This window comes from Danio rerio, chromosome 14 (genome assembly GCF_052040795.2).
Source record: "Danio rerio strain M-AB ecotype USA chromosome 14, GRCz13ab, whole genome shotgun sequence".
NCBI classification, from domain to species: Eukaryota; Metazoa; Chordata; class Actinopteri; order Cypriniformes; family Danionidae; genus Danio; species Danio rerio.
The window spans coordinates 34,958,649-34,980,355 of NC_141034.1; the positions used below are offsets into that span (position 1 = coordinate 34,958,649).

Sequence of the window (21,707 nt, forward strand, 5' to 3'; positions counted from 1 at the left end):
CAGCGAGGACCGACCGTAAGTATACACAACCTCATGTTTAAACAGCCTCTCATTTGCGTGAACAAAAACGATTTCCTTTAATTCATCTTTCGTTTGTTAATGTCAAATTGTAGCTAAAGCTGTGCCGTTAGGGAGCAGGATGTTCTTCCTCTTCGCAGTTTCATCCGTCTCTTCTGTTCACCGCTCCCTCTAGCGCGCGCACAGAGAACTTTTCCTATAGAAATGAAATGTCCTTGTTTCCTTATATGGCGATCCGAGTCGCGAGCCGCCTGATGTGCGCGGCTTTGGCTGAGGCGCGTTCACGACTGTCACCATTTGCTTCCTTATTTGGAAGCGAGTTAAGCGAACCTTAAAAAGGGGCAGAGACAAACACAAAGGGTTAGGCTGAGGCTCAGACAGCAGCGAGCCACTAACCAATACTACAATCGGCGAAATGTGTGTGTTTGCTTTGCAAAATGTAGCACTTTAACAACGCTTTCCTTCTGACGTAGCACATGCTTTGGGTAGAAAGCTCCACCATTAGGACTTCACAGATGTAAAAACGAAATGTAATCTATAAATAAAACATTTCTGCTAAAATAGTTTTGTATTTAAGGAGTAAAATAAAATACATTTTTCTTAAATGAAGCCTGTTTAAACGTTTTTGGTTACATATGTATAGAAAATTATATGTGTGTGTTATAGGTTATATATGTATAGACAATGGTGATTTTAAAATCAGGTAATTGATACAATATTTTTTTAATGTTTGAATGTATTAAAATGTATTGTTGAAATGTAGATTTCTCATGTTATTACTTATGACTGGACTATAATTTAAACCCATATAAACGTTTTTGGTTACATGCTTAATATGTTTTAAAAATGAGGGTTTTAAATTTGTGACCATTTATTGAACACATTTTTTTAAAATGGTAGCAACATTTTATTCACAATAAATATATATATATATATACATACATACATACATACACACACGTATAGATAACACAATATTTTAAAAAGTTAAGCAATATTTGGTAGAATTACCCTGATTTTTAATTAGCTACAACAAAATAAAACATTAGCTATTTTGACCAATAACCATTTTCAGAAATAAATGAATTATTTAAATCAAGTTTTGATTTAGATTTTCTAAAATGTTAGACATTATAAAATAACTGGGAAAACATTTTACTCACACACATACCTAATAAATCTTTATTTTTGCATAGACGTATAGCGACCATGAGGAAAAATGCTACATTTTAAAACACCGATAAAAAAATTATAGAGAATATCCTAGAACTCCAACTCCCATAACCCCTCAAAAAGCGCGTGACACGGACGCGCGCTCCCGTCTGCTGCACGGGAGCGCGCAAAAGGGCGCGCCCGAGTGTTGTATCAAGTGTGCGAGACCGAGGGACTGCATCACAGCTCATTCAATTCCAATCCAGACGCCGACTAGCACAGAGACACAGCCATGGTAAGTTTGCATTTAAATCATTTAGAATGTTTTACAGCTATCCCTGATATGCTTTTAATGTTTAACTACTATCTCGTGGGCATTGTTGGTTGTTTTTTCTCTTAAATGTGATTGAGTAATCTTTGAATCAAATCTGTCAATTAACGCCTCCACCGACCGTAGCTGCAGGCTATGATAAGTAGCGTTGATTGTCAGAAAAGCATCTACATTGTCCTGTGGCAGTGAACTCACTCCGTTTGTTTGTCCGCGGTTATAATCTTGCGGCTCGGCGGTCTGACTGCGCGTGGCCTTCAACTACTCGGATGCGATGAGATTGGCAAAAATGAGACCCAAAAACAACTGGCGCCATTTCCCCGCTCAGCCTCCTTTATTTCCGTGCGTCCAGGCCCAGGAAAGGCCTCGACCGCTTTTCATCACACACTGCATGCAGGCCCTGCTCCACACACGACTGGACCGCAGCGAGATATTAGGAAAGGCAGTGAATAAACCAATGGCCGCCGGCCGCATGTGCGGTTAACTGCGTTTTCACCGGCCAGATGAAGCGCTTCCTCGACCCTGTCCTTTGTCTGAACACGGCCATCCGTCAGAAAGCACCATCGTTCGCATTTGCCGCACCGCCGCGACTGCGGGCGGGCGTAAAAACGCCGATTATTCCCTTTTAAGGCCGAAAGCTCTCATGTTTATACTACGCTTTTGCTCTTTTGAACGCGTTCGTTTTGCGGATATTTGGCACACATGCACGAACACCGCAATCGTGGCCCCACCCTAATTCTTGATGCACAGATGGTGTTGGTTATTTCTTTGACCAAAAAGAGGAATCGACGGGGAAAGTGTATCAGGTTGATTTTAGATGATATTATGAAATAAGTGCGCTGGGTGGCAGGCGGCCAACTTAAAAACCGTTACTCGTGCATTTGCGTGTCGTTAGGCGGCGCGTGCACTGACTACTCTTCCTGGTTGGACGTAACTTTATAAATTACTTTGTAAATTACGTTTTATTGCGTTTGATCTTTCTCCGAAATTATTTGTAACACATCTGTATCTTTGAGATGAGCACGTGACTGCTTTTGCGTGTGTCCTGAGAATATTTAGGTGCTTTTACTTCCTCAGTTTTTCGAAAGCGCAGCTAAGTCGTCGACTTGCTTCTGTACGTACACGCACACTGAAAAACACTTGTGAAAAGGAAGGGAAATGGTGATAATGCCGCGTGTAGGCTGAAGGAAATGCCGGTTCCGGTGCGCGCAGTCTCGGTATGCGAGTCGCAAGGACCATATGCAACGTCACAGACCGCAAGCGACGTCCAAATCTCTGTCTGTGAGGCATGTGATGAGATGCGCGATGCAAGAAACATTTTAAACATATAAAGTGTCTCTTTATTCGAGGGCCCAAGACGTCACGTTTCCTGTATCACAACACTTACTCATTTCTCATTGTGGGTTTCACTTCTCAGTGGACGTGGATGATTTACCCGCAGTGTTCGTGTCCTTGCACTCAAACTTTGGACTTTTGCTCTTTAATTGTTTATGGCTCTAGGTGACGGATAAAGACACGAACGCCTTAAGATTGAGTCTGCGTGTTTTTTCTAAATAAAAGGCTGTCTTCTATTGCTGTTTTTGTATTGTAATGCTTTTAAGTTTGTTTTAGTAGTGTTTTGGGGGTGATTGTGTTAAACTTATTTAACGGTAGCTGTAGTTATCCATACATTAGCTCTGAACATGGAGCATTTTCATCTTTACATTTTAAGAATGATTACAAAAGACCGGTTTATTTGAGCAAAATACTTAATTTTTAGTGTTTTTAATTTTAAAATGTTTTAGAAGTCTACTTTAGTTTTACATCTTTAAATGTAAAATATATGAATTTTTAAATCTTAAACCAGTGTTTGCGTTCATTTTTGGATAATAAGATTAGTTTTTTCTTTTTTCATTGCACTCATTTCTAACCACAAGCATTTATTCAAAATCGTTTAATCCTTTTTTTTTTAAGTTGTCTACCTTTTTAATGGGTTTACATTGCAAGTGCTAAACTTTTACAAAGCTATCAAGCCACTTGACCAAAGTTCACCAGAGGGTCAAAGGAATATTCATGAACTATCTAAAACATGGTTCATGTTATCAAGTATCCTTATATGGTGGTCATTTAAATCCTGAAAAAAGTAATGGTAATAATTGATCAAAAGGTGTGGGATTCCCTCTCTTCCATTAGCCCTTTAATGCCCCATTTCTTTCACATAATGAAACATCTCAACACGTTCCTTTCATTCACACCTTAAACAAACCCGGATCCACCCTTCAGTCGTGCGTTTCCTGTAAGTGGGCCGCAAGCTTCGTGTCCACCATTTCACACTCACTAAAAAAAAAAAGTTCAGGTTACTGCCAGCGTTTGCTCATAGAATAATCTCATGAACTGAAATCTTGAATGTCTGGTTATGCCTATTCAGCATTAGCCACTGATCCCTGTTTCTAATGGAAATCAGAGGACCTGAGTAGGTTTATAAGACTGGTGTGACTGAAGCCATTTTGATTTTTCACAGAGGAATCATTGTTTTGTGATCTCCCGCTGTAGACGAGCTGTGTAGGATTGGTTTTTGTAGTGTGTCCGCTGCTGTTGAGCGTTTTAGACGCATGTGAAAGTCTTGCTTTAAGTCAGACCCCTCGGTGCAAATTTCATCAGTGCTTATGAGGAAGTTTCCCAACGTTACTTCTGTTCTGATGTGTTGGAGCGTATCTGAGATGTCGTGTGACTGCAGAAAGAATGGTGCCTTGTTCAGCTGCTTTTTTTTTCTTATGGGAAAATGGAAACCAAACCCTTGCAATGATTAATTTATCCTAAATGTTATCGAAGTTATGTTTTCTCTCGTCTCCACTGCCCTTGAAGTGTGCGGTTCTGTTTCTCCTTCGTCAGGGTTTTTCTGTTTAGTCATTTCCATCTTGCACTGCAAAACCTGGCGGCCTAGTAGTTTGGATTCAGCCAGATGACATCCAAGTATCAAGTTCAGTCAAAAGGGCAGCCGGTCTAACATGAGCAGACCAATCTGATTCAATCTCTGCACTCTCTCACGTTCATTCATCCTTGCACATGAATTCATTCTCTCTGCATGTGTTTCCAGGCCTCCGGAGTTACAGTGGAAGAGACTGTGTTGACGGTCTTCAACGAGATGAAGGTCCGCAAGGCTCATTGCAATGAGGAAGAGAAGAGCAAGAGGAAGAAGGCCGTCATGTTCTGCCTGAGCGACGACAAGAAGCACATCATCATGGAGCAAGGCCAGGAGATCCTGCAGGGCGATGAAGGAGATCCCTACCTTAAGTTTGTGAAGATGCTTCCTCCCAATGATTGTCGCTACGCTCTCTATGATGCCACGTATGAGACTAAAGAGACCAAGAAAGAGGACCTGGTTTTCATCTTCTGGTACGTTTTCGCTCCTGCTTTTCTACCCTGCATTGAGTGTTTAGCTGGTTTTCTGGTGTTTTATCAGGGTTGGAGCTGAAGGTAGATCTTCATAAGCGGGTTGATGGACTTGTTACAGTGTTTGTAAAAAGCATGGGCTGATCTATTGTTGTTACTCAGGGCCCCAGAGAGCGCTCCACTTAAAAGCAAGATGATCTACGCCAGCTCCAAGGATGCCATCAAGAAGAAGTTCACAGGTAATGCTGTCCATCAACTTTTATATTTATTACTGGATAAATAATTCATGCCTATACAAATAAAACATTCAAATGCATTTAATTAATGCATTTCTTGAGTTAATATTTCTAATCCTTAAAGCATGTGCAAAATAAGGTAAATGAAGTAAAATTTTACTTTTGTATTAGATTTTTTTATTATTATTATTATTATTATTATTTTATTTATTATTATTAATATCTTTTTTTTCTTTTTTTTTTTATGGCTTAATGTGGTGGTATCTCGATCATGGAAATTTTTGCTGCTCAACTCCTGTGTCATGTTATCTTGTCAGGGGAAACTTACAGTAAATTTAATTTAAACGCTTGAGCCTGATTATCAAAAGGTGAAAGTCAAACAAAATTGCTGTGCAGGAAAAATGTATCATGAATATGTAAAAATATGTACATTTGAATATTTAGTAATTGTTTTTGAACTCAAATAAACAAATCAAATCTTAATTGAGCTATACATGCAATGACTTCAAGAAACTACATGCAATGCCTTGTTTAAATGTTTATTTATACATAGTATATTTGTTTTAATTTACATTTTACTTTAATTATTAACTAAAATATGAGATGTAAATAATACCCCCCACACCCCCCTAGTTGGCATTTCTGTGTAGAGTTTGTATTTGGGCGTAGTGTATGGATGTTGCATCTGGAAAGGCATCCACTGTGTAAAACATAAGTTGGCGGTTCATTCCACTGTGGCGACTGCTAATTAATAAAGGGACTAAGCCGAAGGAAAGTTAATGAATAAATATTCTAGTTCAATATATTAATGCATTTTAGTGTAATATGTTGATTCTTTAATTGTAATTTTTATGTAATACATTATCCAATATTTTTAAATCTACATTCAGTGCATTTAAATTTAGTTGTTTTGAATGAAAGATTTACATTTTAATTAATCTTTAATGGATCTGTGAGCTTTAAGACCTATTAAATTCAAATTTATTTATATGCATTTTTTTTCTCCTGCTTTGTTTTAGGTATTAAGCACGAGTGGCAAGTGAATGGTATGGACGATATCAAGGACCGAAAGACCCTTGCTGAGAAGCTCGGGGGCGCATCGGTGGTGTCTCTGGAGGGAAAGCCTCTAACCGATTGAGGCTGACACATTTCAGGGGTTTAGCCGTTCATTCCGACATGGGTAGGGCAGATGGGCACAGCACACCACTGTTCGTGGGCCATGGGTGGGTTAATGCGGGTGGGGAGGGTCGGGCAAAAGTGACAGTTTCCAAACTCCACACGACGAAAGATGTAGGCTGTCATTCCAGTTCACACATACAATGAACAAGAACAAAAACACAAAAAGAGAAACAAAAAAAAAGATCTTAAAAGACAAAAATGAAGGATGATGATTATAAAAACAAAGTAATATAACTGTAAATGTGTACTGGCAGGTTTTCCTTCTTTCTGGGTTCCATTAGATTGTCAATACGAAAGACTGAGACAGCAGCCATTACAATTCAGCTATACAACATACTGTTTGTTCTTAAGATTTAGTTTTTTTTTTTTTTTTTTTTGCCAAACGTCTAGTTAAGTTTATTTTCTAAGTTTGTGTGTGTTGCGACTAGGTATAGTACAAAGTCACACATTGTTATCGGACCATTCTGGGAACACGATCTACTCCCCTTTCCCTCTTATTTTATTTTTGAGCAAGTTATTTTAATGATTCCATCTGATTTAAATCTTTCCAAACGTTCAGTCAAAATCATGGCACTGGTGTCAAGAAATTGTACACATTCCTTCTACCTGTATAATCTGGGACCTAGTGGATGAGCGGTCTGTTGAAGAATTTGAATTGAAGGACACGTATGAAGTTTAGATGGGGAGAGCGATATATTTGGGCAGCCTGTGTACAGAGCTTTGATGGATATTGGTCAGTGGATGTTTTGTATCGTCTCCTTATCTCTAATAAAAAAGCACTAAATAACTCTGCTGTGTTACAACTTTTTTTTTTGTTTCATGTTGGGTGAATTATGTGATAAGGGCTGTAACTTGTCTTTTTTGGCCCTGGTTGAATCTAATTTTACTCTTAGGTTTAAGTTAAGTCCATATGAGTTGATCTTTTATATTGGTTTATAGAAATCTGCTTTACATTTTGTGTCTGGATATTGTGCATTTGTTGCTGTTTTATCAGTGTTCAGCATGGTTTATGCACTGGTATATGTGATGGTTTGCAACATTCATAAAGTTTCAAATGGATCCAAACAAAGAGACTCCGATTGCTTTGTCATCCTGGATTTAATGAGTGGTTCCGTTGGGGATGCAGCTGGAAGAAATAAGCAGTTAGTAATGCAGTTGTAATGTATAAACTTTACATATCAAATATTGTTTATCCAGCTTGCTCTGCATTTGTCATCAGGGTTTCAGTAACCAGTTTCATATCTACCTGCTCTATGCTAGGTACCTAAAAGCGTCTGCTAAATGACTAAATGTAAATGTAAAAAAAATTAACAATTTAAGATTTGTTCATTAATATGAAATGATTCTCCTGCTGTAGCGTTTACACAAACCATTAGTATGTATACTCATAAATCTACTTAATGCTAGTATGTAGGTGTATGATAGTAATCAGAATGAGTGTGAAACTAAGAAATTCAAGCTATTAGTCAACAGTTAATTTTGCTAAAAGCTACAAGTATTTCAGTGAACGATTTTAATAGACCGTCGTTTGTGAAATGTTATGCTACACTTAAGTTTGTTTTCTGAAAATGCACACAATGACCAAACATCCAGAGTTTAATCGACTGAGTGAACCGTGAGCTCTACCGCTCAGCCATGTTGTGAAATGAAAGATGCACAAAATGTCAACCAGTGGAGGGCGGTCGAGATCTACTTTCAAATCTTCATGAAATCGGTTTGAACTAATCTGTTCAGAAATATCTTAAATTGAATTGAAGTCTTAAGTAGCTACTGTACCACCAAACTTGACTACTCTTTGAGAAGGCTTTTCTGAGACTGGTGTAGTAATATTAATAACAATTAGGAGTTTTTCAGAGGATCTCTGGTCTGTCTTCTCATGGTCCTTCCACCAGAGGGTAGCATTGTCATATTTTACATTGACTTCCAAATTAGCAAACACACAGCAATACAAAGTATTTAAATTGAAATAAAGACCAAAACCAACAGACGTTTTTACTTTATTAAAATAAAAGCTTTCAAAATATATAATTATAATAAACAATTACCCCACAACCGTTCTAATAGTTTCCTGTCTTTATATTAATCCAACATAAAAGAATATAGAACATTATTTTCCATCACATACTAATGCTACCAATACGCAGTCTTCATCTATCATGGAAATCAATGGTAGAGTGAATTGTAGTCATGGGTTATATATTCAAATGTATGCTTTGACTTTAAGATTTATTATTAATCCATGCTTTAAATATATGTACTATGAAAATCTATTAGCACTCTCAATTTAACTACTGTGACATCTCAAGTGATCATATTTCACAATATTCCATGTTCAAGAGTTGCTTCACTATAGGATTTTGGTCATCTGAGAGAAATTGTGTTAACCCTAAAATATTTCTCTGATCTCTAAGATAAAGTCTGCAAAACTGATTGCAAGTTTGGCATGGTAAAAGGCAGGCCAAACTCGGGTAGCTCATTGTCACCCAATGGCTCAAACTCTGTACAAGTCTTCTTTTGTATGTCCATTTTTAAAGAGGCCGGACTTAGCAGGCAGTCTGGCATTAATGATTGCGATTCCACAGTGAAACATGGAAACACGTTCATACAGTCTGAAAAGCAAACAATCAGAAAGGCTTTGGTGATCAAATAAACTGTTAATCCTAGCATTAACCGATTCCCAGGGAGTAAGAAGAGAAAACCTTTTTCAATTCTACAATAAAAGTGCAAACAACAATTTGAAGCATCTGTAAAGTGTGACCGTTAGAAAGCAAAACTGCGAGAGTCATATTCAACATATCAGATGGCTACTTGACAACATCAATCTACAGTGTTGCACCTTCGATCAGACTAAAGCTGTGTAACATTGGCAGTGTAGTAAGCAAAAATGAAAGGTAGTGGTTAAATATGGTTCCCGCTTAACCCAAGTGATGCACAATAAATCAACTGCTGTTCTGGTATTGGCCAATAATGCTTATAAAGCTATCGTTATCAGCCTGATAAGAAAACTAATCATTGCCTTCCACAAGTCACTTTAAAAGAATTTATGCCCTGGGGAAGACAAGATGTCTGCAGCGTGGGAGTTTTCCACTATGAAGCAAAAGAGGTCTTGAGAAAATAAGGATGTTTTCTTGCAGTGATCTGTATTAAAAGATGTATTAGAACTCAGTTGCCTTTAGTATTTTTTATTTCTGTTTTTGTAGTAAGGCTCAGAAAAAAATTAATCTTGATTCAAATTTATCGGCGTATATACTGGTTCCCAATAAAAAGATTGCTCAATATCCACCAAAATTTCCATATTGATGCATCTCTAAAGTGATCAAAGCCTGTGGGTAGTGTTCTACTAGCTGTGGACCTTCTTTAGTCTAGGATTCAGTAGCCTCACCCGTAAAACACGGTAAAGTGCAGTTTCAAAAATTAGGCATGTCCTATTTCCTCAGTCCTGACTGCAGTCCACCTTATTTCCGTGAACCCAATAACAGATCTGAGCAAACTTCAGCGGAGTGAAGCGAACGGCCACGTTGTAGTCGCGATTCTCGCCATTGATTTCCAGCCACTGATGGCCTGAGAAGATCCCGATGACCTTCCGCTCCCATCGCTCTAAAATATCATCCCACACACGACCATAAACACCAGAACCGCTTGCACCGGGACGTGCATCACAATGCTGGTAGATCAAATCATTGGACTCATCCTCTACCGGACAAAACCGATACACCAATTCCCCAGGACGATCGCTGTCAAAGCCAGAGAAGTGGATGCGTTTACCAGCTAAGTGGTCTGAGGTTGGTGCCACAGCCAATCGCATGAAGGGACGCCTATGAGGCCAACGCAGCTCAAGAAGAGCATAGTCAAAATCCATGCTGACCTCTTGAGGACCTTGAATCCAGCCTTTAGGCACTCGTGTGCGTTTAACTCTCACCCAGCGCACCAGGGGTTTCTTCACTGGAGCCTGACCTGACCTCGTGCCGTTGACCGATGGAGGGATTAGAAAACCCACCCTAAGTTTCTTGGCTCCCTTGACGTAATCCTTTCCATCATGCACACAATGGGCGGCAGTCAGGACATGCTGCTGAGACACCAGAACTCCAGTGCAGCCAGTGGAGATGCGAACTGCTGTGGAGAACGGGTAGTCCAGAAGGAAGTGGTCACCGCGGATGTTAAAGCGCCCATCTGCACCATAGATCTGCCGTTTTAGCCGTTTGTGTCTAGAAGTGAGCTGCCTGGGAGGAGGATCAACATCGACTTCATCCAGATCAACGGTGGTTAAAGTTCGGGAGCCGTCTGCATAGAGAGTTTCAAAAGCTAGGTGCTCTTTATCCTGGTCTTCTGCTTTGTGGTAGCAGCTTTCGTTGCAGTGTGTAGTGAAGTCCAGCTGAGTTTTGGCACTGAAGCGAGAGCGGGACAGGGGGAGGGTGGCGTGGGGTTTCAGTAAGGTGCGGTGGACGTGGGACTGATGGCGAGGTTCTCTCACTGAAACAGAGCTGGGCAGGAGGAGTAAGAACAGCAGGCCTATACAGCAAGGATGAGCCAGACCCAATCTCCAGTTAGGAACCATGGCTGGGATGTTGGCAACCTAAAAGTAGACACAAATGTATATACAAACATGAAATAAAATTCAATATGTTCTTTTTGAAGATATACTTTTATATAAAATGTTTCAAAAGGGGGCGGGGCTTTGTAGTGATGGCATCATCTATACCAATCGGTGCATGAGGAAAGCCAAGAGAATCATCAGCCACTCCAGCCACCCAAGCCATAGACCTTTCTCTCTGATACCCTCAGGCAGACGGTTCCGCAGCATCCGGTCATGCACCAGCCGACTGAAGGAAAGCTTCTTCAGGCTGATGAACACAACACACCTCAAACAGACTCTTTCAAACCTTTGCTTTAAATGCAAATGAGCTGCTCTCCCTGCCCACCATTCCCTTATGTGTGTATGCTTCTCATCTTGCGTTACGTCAGATAAACAGCAGTCAGTGATAGAGACTGACTTGGATGAAGCTGCAATACAGCTCATTAGTCAAACGTACCATCCAAGTTTATTTGATGTATTTGTGGTGGAGTTTAGTCAAGCCTTTCTGAAATGATGAGTCTCACAAAAATGCTGTTTGCAGTACACACACAAACATATGTTAGCGGTTACTGATTATGGCGGTTAAGAATTACATGGCGATTTAACTCTCTATTACAAACATGCTCTGTTTTATAAATGATTTAAACTTTAAAAACATAATCATAGGGATTTGTAAGAAATATTTTAATTTCAGTTTAAAAAAAAAAAACGTTCTGTGCACATGTGTATACATGTCTATCAATTTGGTGGGTGGGGAAAACTGCACCTCCACATCACGTTGTGATGGGCCTCAAAATAACTGGGATTTGGGTCCTGTTTTACCGTCAGTACATTTGAAAAGAGACTTGTTGGGTTTATTTAATTTTCAATATGATAGTGGACACTGTACATACACACAGTTCTGTCCAAACAGCTTACAACTGTTGGTTTTCAACATAAGTGCCCTTTAATGCAACATTTGTTTTAATTATCTAAAGAACCTTTTTAGGCTGCATGGATGGTAAAGGTTATTCCTAGAACCATTGATTCTAATAAACAACCTTTATTTTTAAAAGAAAGTTTTGAGGAATTCACTTGTCTGGTATATATATATATATATATATATATATATATATATATATATATATATATATATATATATATATATATATATATATATATATATATTCACTTATTGTGAATAACATGCACCTAAAAAGAGACATGGGATATCAAACATCCTCTGAATTGATTCATAGTCTATTATAAAGTATTTTCTGTTAAATCTGCACACTGGTTCTGACTTTTAGCAATTTTCCTAAGACTGTAAATCAAACCGCAATCTGTGTATTTTAGCATTATGAAAAAAATACATACATTCTTAAACTTAATTGGAAGGTTCTTTAGAGAACCCAAAATGGCTTCACAGTGAAACCCCCTTTGTAGCTTTTATTTATGTATTAATTACTATTTTTACTGCCAATATGTGAACTGTTTGTAATGAAACAAAAAAATAAATTCCCTATAATCTCTGGTTGTCTGTTAAAGTTTGGATGATTTTTTTAACGTGAAAGATTCTGGCTGATTTGCTGGGAAAATCAAAAGGTTGTGAAACAGCCCCAAGAGTCTCCATTACAAAATCATCACTTAAATGTATACAGCAGTCATAATGTCGAAAGAGCTATTTTATAAGAAAAGACTTTCACTTACACAAACAATAGTTATGACCAGATGTAATCAGTTTTTTTGTTAATTTAATTTTAATCAGTTAATCAGGCTCCATCATTTTTTAGTTACACAAATTGTAGCCTAATATATTAAGTCAGGTTGACTGATGTAAGTTGAGATGTCTAGAAAAGTTCAGTTAATTCAACCACAGTTTTAACCAGCCATCGTTTTTTTTTTCTCAAAATGTTTCATGAGCATTTATTTAGTTATGTAGAGTAAAGAACACAACACATATACAATCATTCAAAAGTTTAGACAGCCTCTAGATGTTCATTGTCAGGTTTATCACTTCCAATTTATTTTCTAGTGAAATAATGAAAAATGACCCCAGCAAGACTATGGCAGGTGTCGAGTCATATTTAGTTTCTTTACACATTACATATGCTCAAGTGTGAGAATGAGCAACACGATAATGAAAGCATTTATCCTAAGCGTTTCTAAAATAATGAAACCTGCAGATCTTTCATATTGATGCATTGTTGTATTTGTTTTGGTTTAATTGGTTTATTTATTATTAATGTTTTGAAATATGTACTGAAAGCTTTATTATAATACACTTAGATTAACACTATACTATACTTAAGTTGTTTGGATAGCCAAATAGTACCTTGTCTATTCATATTTTAATTACATTCTGGGAAAGAACTATCAATGCGCAAAGCACATATAGACATAGACCTAAATGACTTGAGTAGTCCCAGTACAAAGGGGACGTGCTCATCTGCTCCTTTCATCATGGACACCCAAGTGGGACACCTGAGCAATTCCCTGGACACAACCTGTTTCCGACAACATCCCATTGTCCCGAAACCCCCCAATCTCGTCTTTTTTTGTTGTCTTTCACATCATGAATGAATGTCCGAGCAACCCTATCCACGCCTTTCGTTGTTGTTAAACTCAAGGAAAACAAACTGTGTTTACCTTCTCTCACTTTCCCATTTCGACTGTACAAACGAACAACTGCAGTGCGTTACAACTGCAATAGAATACAAATAATTTTAGTACTTTCGATAAAAAGTGTTTTAAAAGCTGTTATACATATATAACGCTATCTAAGGGCATCCTGAATTAAACGGGACACGCACTACTTATAATACAAATACAGCTGTTTCACCAGTGCGCCTCAGCTTTACGCACACACTCAATCTCAAAACTAGTTCACAAAGTATACTTAACTTCAATCTTCGTTAATAAACACCAATACTTGTTTAAATCCAAATTACAGATTCCTCTTCTGGAAGTTCACCGGGTATCCCAGTTTCCAAGTTTACTCCCATTTCCACTGTGAAGATTTCTGCTGGAGTGCGTGACAGGTCGGCCAAAGCAAAGCAAGCACAGATCCTGTAGTCGCGTAGAGTTTCTTCAAACGCTTATTTTCAACGATCCCTATTTCAACATATCAGACAGCATACTTGTCCTCCGTTGAATGGTGACTTCTGTAGTGCGAAATTAAGGTCGTCCGAGCCCAATAGCCGAAACGTTATGTTGCGCCTCCCCGCGTGGTCCTAGTGCCTCCGGATGCGGAGATACAGCAGAGGATGGTGTGAGGTCCAAAAGCAACATCTACAGTATGTATGAATACTCAGGTTCATCTTCACTACTCCTGCTCCCCAATGCAATTCCTTTAAATGAAATGAACAAACTTGCCTGCAAACAGAGAATTTATTCAGGGCATGTCTTGGCACAATTTAAGATATTCCTGCCTGTTATTAAGCTGTCTATCAAACATAAGCGAGAGTCGTGTCTTGAGGATATGCATTCCTTCTTAGTTCACTTAAATTGCGCTACATGCCACTCAATGCAAGTACAAGCACATGTACATGTGTTTAGGTAATTCTCTTTGCTTATGTTACAACCTATGGGTATGACTGATCTTACCTGTTAAGGATTAAAGAGGCTGAAATGACCTATTGTTGCAGGGTTTGTCTTATGGTGGGACGCATTCCAGAAATACTTGGGTGTGTTGCAGTCGTGATGGCGTCTTGAGCCACAGTGCAAGCTATAGTATAACCTTCTGACCTTGATCTTTCTCAGGCACTGACGCCACTTGTTCCAACTTGCACAAAACTTTTTCTCTTCAGAAAAGCTCTTGGTCAAAGATTTCTGTTTGATGCACTGCACCAAACACTGGGTTTTTAATGCTTGAAATACACACATATAAGGAGTTTTCAATGCCATGTGTGTGATGATTAAAGTAAAGAGGGGAAAATAACTGTTAATTGCCTTTGTTTAGGGTATCCGTGGGGGCTAAACCCGGATTACTAAAGGGACTTGGCCGAAAAGAGAATGAATGAATGAATGAATGAATGAATGAATGAATGAATCCTCTGAATGAAATAAATTGAACATCTAAAAACATCTAAAAACAATACCAACACTGAAACAAATTTCCCATGCTCCTCATCTGATGGTCAACTATCGCTGTAGCCACTGTGATAGTAGCCTGTTTCTCTTCATTTTGTATGTTTGGTGATTGTTTGTACTGTTCTCCTGTTGATGGTTGGGATGTTAAGGGTGTCTATGTTTTTATGTTCTGCAAAGCAGGAACCAGGGGCCTGTTATTTGTACGTGAATTACTCAAATAGCTGGATTTGGTTATTGATGATTTAACATAATCCAGGATCGTTTCGTTCTTCAAAACTTATCTGAGAGTTGTTGTCATAGAAACAGTTCTGGTAGCTCAAACCTGCTCGGGAGCAGTTTTATTTTACAGAAACAGGGTTAGATCGGCTCATTTAAAGCAAAGGTAAAACTGAAAGTATGCACTGATTGCTGACATTTTCTTACATTATCCATGTGAGCAAAATTACATAAAATTCATAGTAAATGGTTTGTTTAATATGATACGCAATAACTTTTCACATTTGTTGTGAGCTGCAGGCTTTGCACTTTCACGTGTAAAGAGTATGTAGCAACTTATTTAGAGCAGATTGTCTTTATTATAGTAGCCTATAGGCCTATTTAAGTTTCTTAATTGGCATAAGGAATTTAAATGTATTTTGCATCAAAAAAGCATTTTAATATTGGTAAAGGCATCTGCAACTTTTGTAAAACATTAAATCACCATCATATTAGTGGTTAAAATGTGCATGGCATTAATCATTATTCCTATATAAAAACAAACAAACAAACAAACAAACATAATAATCTTTCAGAAATTCTACAAAAGCTGGATGGATACCTTTAAATGGTAGGCATTTGTAGTAAAAAAAAAAAAAGTCCATATTATTAAATGTCCTCTTTGATCCCCTTTTAGAAAACCACCTCGTTTGTGTACTTTTATTTACTAATTTACTAATAATTGTAATTTATATTATTATATTTTGTACTATTTTTACTATTACTATAAAGTTATCCAGAGATAAGTTATCAAGATTAAAAGATCCAGGATCTGTCAAATCATCTTAGATCATTTAAGCGAGGTCCGAAAAACGGACCCCTGCTTAAAAAAAACAACAGTCATGCTGAGCAAGGCCCGATTATCTTTTAATATTTTCCCGTTTAAATAATAAAAACTAAAATTAAATATAGTTTGTTTTCTTACTTTTTTTAACACTGAGACTAATAGGGTCTCATTTTTAAAAGCCCTGAAACTTGATTATTAATGTTTGCATTGTGAGGACCCCAAAATGCTGGTGTTGTTTAAATTAACGACAGAAATGCATTAAAACAATCTGTTTTTATCTTAAAGCAGAGCTGTGCAAGCATATTCTTAGTGAGCAAACAGTATGGATAACTTTTAATTTTTCATTGCAAAAGCAGGCAAAACTAGTGAAGTTGCAACCATATCACAACAGTTGAGTTTAAATCTGTGAAGGAACCCCTATGGCACTGACTTTATTTGCATCCTTTGATGGAAAAATTTCCCCTTTTGCGCTAACTATGAGTTCAAAGCCTCTCCCACTGCAAATTATCCAGTGCTGCAGTGAAAAAAACTCTAAAGGAGAGAAGACAAGAATCAGTTGTTCTGAAAATAGACAGCCTGCTGAATAGAGAAAAGGCCACAGAGGCGCAGGACTTGAGCTGAGCTGGAGGTGATAAAAGATCAGCGTCGGAGGAATGGACACACTTTCAAAGGCCCCTCCTCAGGCATGAGGCACGAAGCCAGGACAGGTCAAGAACAAGAGTCCCACTGTAAAGAGAGCTGGGGATTGTCCAAGGTAGCGGATTCCTGCCGAGTGAATGAGCTTTAGGCTGCTGTTTCCAGTGTCCTAACCCCTTATCGCTAACCGTGAAAGAGCATAGCAAATATCAGTGACTTGTCAGCTACAATGATATCCACTTGGGTCTCTGGTGGATTGTGATGTTAAATAAGATATATGTGTGGAAGTGTCTGAAAGAAAGGAGTCGGAAGCAGACAATGAGAAGAGCGTGTCAGTGCCAGCACACGTCAACAGAATCTCGCTCACCCACCGTGACACTCGGTGTACTGCATGATACCATCATAGAACAGTGTTTAGCTGTGGTTTCAGAGATTTTGAGTCTCAGAACCCCTACTAGACTTTAAACATTCCTTACCCAAGTGTAAAACCACAGCAAGAGAATACAGAACAGGAGAAAATAACAACCATTACAGTTCTATTGTATTAAGACAGATGCATCCATGCACCAATATGACCACTATTCATTTATTTTACTTCGGCTTAGTCCCTGATTTATCAGGGGATGCCACAGTGGAATGAAGTACCACATGACAAACTAAATGCAGTAAAATATGGACTAGCACAACTGCTCAGTTTTTTATATGTATTTTAGACACAACTTTAACCCAACAGTTTGTGATTGCATCTTTGTTTTCCAACATGGACTTTATTTCACATTTTACACTGCAATCAGAGTTCATCTTTCTTGCACTGCAATCAGAGTTATTTTTAAGATGTCATGAACAGCAATCTGTTTATCAAGATTTTAAAGTATGTAATATCATAGAATAGGCATGGTTAAATAATAAGTCTTATTAAATAATAAGCCAAGGTTTGGAAATGAATGCCCATTGCTCTGATTGGGTAACAGTCTTGAATGTTAAAATATAGATGTGCTGTGATGTATTCTGAAAGCAATATGGATACTTTTAAATAAAACCTAGAAATTACTTACTAGTTGTGTATTCCTATAGACTAAATGCTTAAAATGCATGCGCATTCCATTTTCCCATATCATGTTTCTGTATTTTACACCGAAACTACACTGGTGTCGAATTTTAAAACTTGCTCTTTGAAGCTAATTTTCATGAGTTTGGATGTTCAGCTGCTGAAATGCTCTTGTTTAAATGGCCAAAACGCATACATTGCTTTTCTGTTGAAAACTAACCGCAAAAACATACAGTGTGGTATAATATTGCTAAAGCAGCTGTTGACACGGAATTGAACCAGATTTTGATAAAAGCCCAAACAATACAAAGTTACAAACATAAAAATAAACAAAACAAATCAGAAAAATCTGTTATGTGTTATAACAATGAACTGACATAAGGAGAAAGTCCTCAACTACTGAAATGTATTTAATGCTTTATATAAAAGGCTTTTTGGTGATGGCAGCTTAAAGACGCCTCTCATTTGGAGAATGAAGTCACATGAATTGCTCTGGTGTGAGTTTTTCACAGACTTCAACAGTGTAAAACTCTTGATGGTTCTGTGGGTCTCGTATATCAAATCTGTTTTTTATTTTGTATTTTCTATTGGATTCAATTCAGGTGATTGGTTGGGTCATTCTACAGCTTGATTTTCTTTCTCTGAAAGCATTTGAGAGTTTCCTTGGCTGTGTTTTGGATCATGCAGAAATGTCCACCCTGGTTTCATCTTCATCCTCCTGGTTCTGTAGATGTTGGACTGAATTGTATAAATCAATGACGAAGTGCAGAGGGTTGCTGAAGAACTACTGAGAGATTTCAGTTGCTCTCTGGGCTTTCATTACCTTTCTGCACCTCTCTTTCTTCATGTGTTCAATACTTTTTTCCTGTGTCATTTCATTTTATTACGCATAATTAGATTTGTTTTCTTTGCATGTATGGATTTCGTTGGTTGTTACCAACATCTGGGGAAAATTTTAAGTCAACAGCACTTTTAGAAAAATGGTGACGTGTTTAATACTTATTTCTCCCACTCTATGTTATTTTTCATTTGGGCCTGTGTAAGACAAATCGGTACTGCCTAAAAAGAACATATTTAATGTTATCATTAACATTCTGATCAGTAAAATTATTAGCAGAGAAATAATTGATTATTTTTGCCAGCTCATCCACTTCCAAATATAACATTATCATTAAAGGGATGGTTCACAAAATAAAGTATCTTTACTCACCCTCAAATGGTCATAAATCTTTGCAATTCTTTCTTCAGTTAAACACAGATGAATATTTAAAAAAAAAAAAAAACTTGTAACTTTTGATATCAAGGAAAAACAAATGCTATAGAAGTCAATGTTACAGATTTTCAACTTCTCTCAAAATATCTTCTCTTAAATAGGTTTTAAACAAGTGAAGGGAGGTTAAATGACAGTTCTTTGTGGGGCGAACTATCCCTTCAACACTTTTTTTAAAAGACACTTTATCAGTGGAATTTGATAAAAATAAAGATATTAATTAAATTTTGTAGCACATTTTTGGTGTCTGTTTTACGTTTATTACTGAATTGTCACATAAATAAGTAAAAAAAATGCAATTCTTTTGCAACCCTTTTCCCTCAAATTAAAAAAAGGAAAATGTAACTATTATTAATGGCACATGCCTAATTCTAGTGATTCAAAGATAAGCTGTATGTGGGACAGATGATTGCCGACTTTTTGTCTTGTACTGTAAGCTGAGAAGCCACAGTACTTTAAAGAGTATTAAATAACAGTCTCTTTTAGGGGGCCACGCTTTCTTCTCTCCACAGGAATAAAGAGCCAGACCTATTCAGTGGCACTCCTGTAAAATGCACTGTGAATGAATGTATGTATGAACTCTGTGTTACATACTCAGGTGTGGTTAGTGCGTAGATTCAGATCTTTTAGGACACTATACAGAAGTCCCATTCTCTATCAAACCTTAACTCCCATTACACTGAGACTGTGTACAGAGGCCATTCAACCAAATAAGTATTGTTAATAAGATCAGAGACTCCCTCTGTACTCTCTAATCCAATAATTGACTTCTAGTTCGACCCAGTGATTTGGACTCACAACAGTGCAAAATGCTTTTCATAACAATCGTCATTGTGGTTGACTCATTTCCACAGCAAACTGCTGGTCGACTCAAATATTGAGGCAGACGATGCATAATGTGCATGGGTAATTTCCTTAACAAGAGCTTATGTCAAAATACAAGGGTACCACTTTAAAATAAGTCCATTACTTAATGTTAGTAATGTATTCACTAACATGAACAAACAATTAGTAATACATTTATTACATATTTGTTAATGTTAGTTAGCAGCATTTAAGTTAAATAATGTTAGCTTATGTAAACTTACAGTCAATGTTGGGGGTAACGCGTTATAAGTAACGTGTTACATAATAATATTGCTTTTTCAAAGTAACAAGTAATATAACGCATTGCTTTTAAAAATAAGTAATATTATTTGAATTATTTTTAAACAAATGTAACAGTTTTACCTTACTTAATTTTACCTTGCTTGCCTTGCTTAATTGGCTTTTACAAAACATATTGCAGAATAAAAAGTACCTAAGTCAGGTTGAACCACAAACTCAGTGAGAGAGCGTGCTGCGAGGGAACAGACAGCTTTTTTCACAGCAAACGAGTCTGTGTACTGTTCTAGTAACTGAATAACTCAGGATATGGGTTTATTTAGAGTCCAAAGGGGTATCCAATATGTTAGTACTTACTGAAGGCACAAACCATTTCACAACAACTCCACTTAACGAATGAACTGGTTCAACTGGCTCACTTAGAAGATCCGGTTTAAACAAACGATTCATTCGCGAATCGCTCGTCATCACTACAGACAGTCAGAAACAGAAACTATGGCAGGCCGGAGATTTCTGCAATGGATTTTTGTTATTTTGATCTCCTCGAAGAAAAGAAGTGGATTGTTGTTAAGTGTAGATTGTGTGCAAGTAAACTGGATGAGAAAACACTAAACCTGCACCCCACCTCCAGCTAAACAACAAATGATTGACATCAGTTTACGTTCTCCAGGACAATTAATTCAACTAAACTAAAAAACTAGTTATTGCTTTTATTATTGAGGAGATGCAGCTACTGTCTAACGTTACTGTAAAAACAACTACGCTTTGTAACAGTAAGATTTATTTCTCTTTTGGGAAACGATTTGTTAAGGCCACATAAAGAAATTTTAAAAATCTGTTTTTGCCTTATGAAATTATTTCTTGTTAGTACTCATAGGCTTTATTGCAGTCTTTATCTCAATTGATTTTACTTTTAATTTACTTAACTAATAACACAAAACATTCAAAAGTAGCAAAGACATTATACTTTGCATGCTGTCATTAATCTGTATATACAGTATGTAACGCTTTGGGCTCAGAAAGTTCTCAAAATATAGTTTTATCCTACATTTTTTAAAGGAAGATTAAGGTGTAGGTTATATAGGTTGCTGTTAAATGCAGAGCTTAAAAAAGGTGAAAAAACACCTGCAAGTTCTGAAAGATATCAAAACCCAGCAAGGTAAGGAAAAGCAATGCAAAAGTAACTCAAAAGTGATACAACACATTACGTCCCATAAAAAAGTAACAAAATAATGCAATTAGTTACTTTTTTGGGGGAGTAACTCAATATTGTAATGCACTACTTTCAAAAGTAACTTTCCCCAACACTGCTCATGGTGCATTAAATAACGTTAATGAGCACAACTTTGGATTTTAATAATGCATTAATGCATTAACTAATAATGAACTATGATTACTAAATGCTTTACAAGACTTAATGTTTGTAAATACATTAACTAACATGAACTAAAGAACCATTATTCTAAAGTTTTACCAGTGAATGGTTTTTCAACTTTCTGTTTTAAATGGCCCAGCATTGGGAGATAAAAATATTATATATATATATATATATATATATATATATATATATATATATATATATTTTTTTTTTTTTTTTTGAGATCATAAAACTGCAAGCATGCTTATTATAAAATGACAAAAAAATGCCATTAAAATGACCCTGTGGTGGCAAACAAAT

The 21,707-nt window shown here is 37.1% G+C and overlaps 2 protein-coding genes across 8 annotated transcripts; one reads left to right on the top strand and one right to left on the bottom strand.

The window, feature by feature from the left end:
• The first annotated feature begins 1,357 nt into the window (after positions 1-1,357).
• Positions 1,358-7,350, top strand: cfl1 (cofilin 1). The gene is made up of 4 exons (NM_213641.2): positions 1,358-1,465; positions 4,575-4,873; positions 5,033-5,109; positions 6,126-7,350. Exons 1-4 carry the CDS (start codon positions 1,463-1,465, stop codon positions 6,242-6,244), a joined length of 498 nt encoding a protein of 165 aa, NP_998806.1. The 5' UTR covers positions 1,358-1,462; the 3' UTR covers positions 6,245-7,350.
• Positions 6,638-14,031, bottom strand: prss23 (serine protease 23). Of its 7 annotated transcripts, XM_087280605.1 has the most exons (4): positions 13,742-14,010; positions 13,487-13,541; positions 10,985-11,126; positions 6,638-10,858 (listed from the first exon to the last, which is right to left on the bottom strand). In XM_087280605.1, exons 3-4 carry the CDS (start codon positions 11,084-11,086, stop codon positions 9,719-9,721), a joined length of 1,242 nt encoding a protein of 413 aa, XP_087136731.1. In that variant the 5' UTR covers positions 11,087-11,126; positions 13,487-13,541; positions 13,742-14,010; the 3' UTR covers positions 6,638-9,718. The 7 variants fall into 7 exon arrangements, with proteins under 7 accessions (XP_087136731.1, XP_087136734.1, XP_087136735.1 ...); XM_087280608.1 differs by lacking the exon at positions 10,985-11,126; XM_087280609.1 differs by lacking the exons at positions 10,985-11,126; positions 13,487-13,541.
• Positions 14,032-21,707: the final 7,676 nt, after the last annotated feature.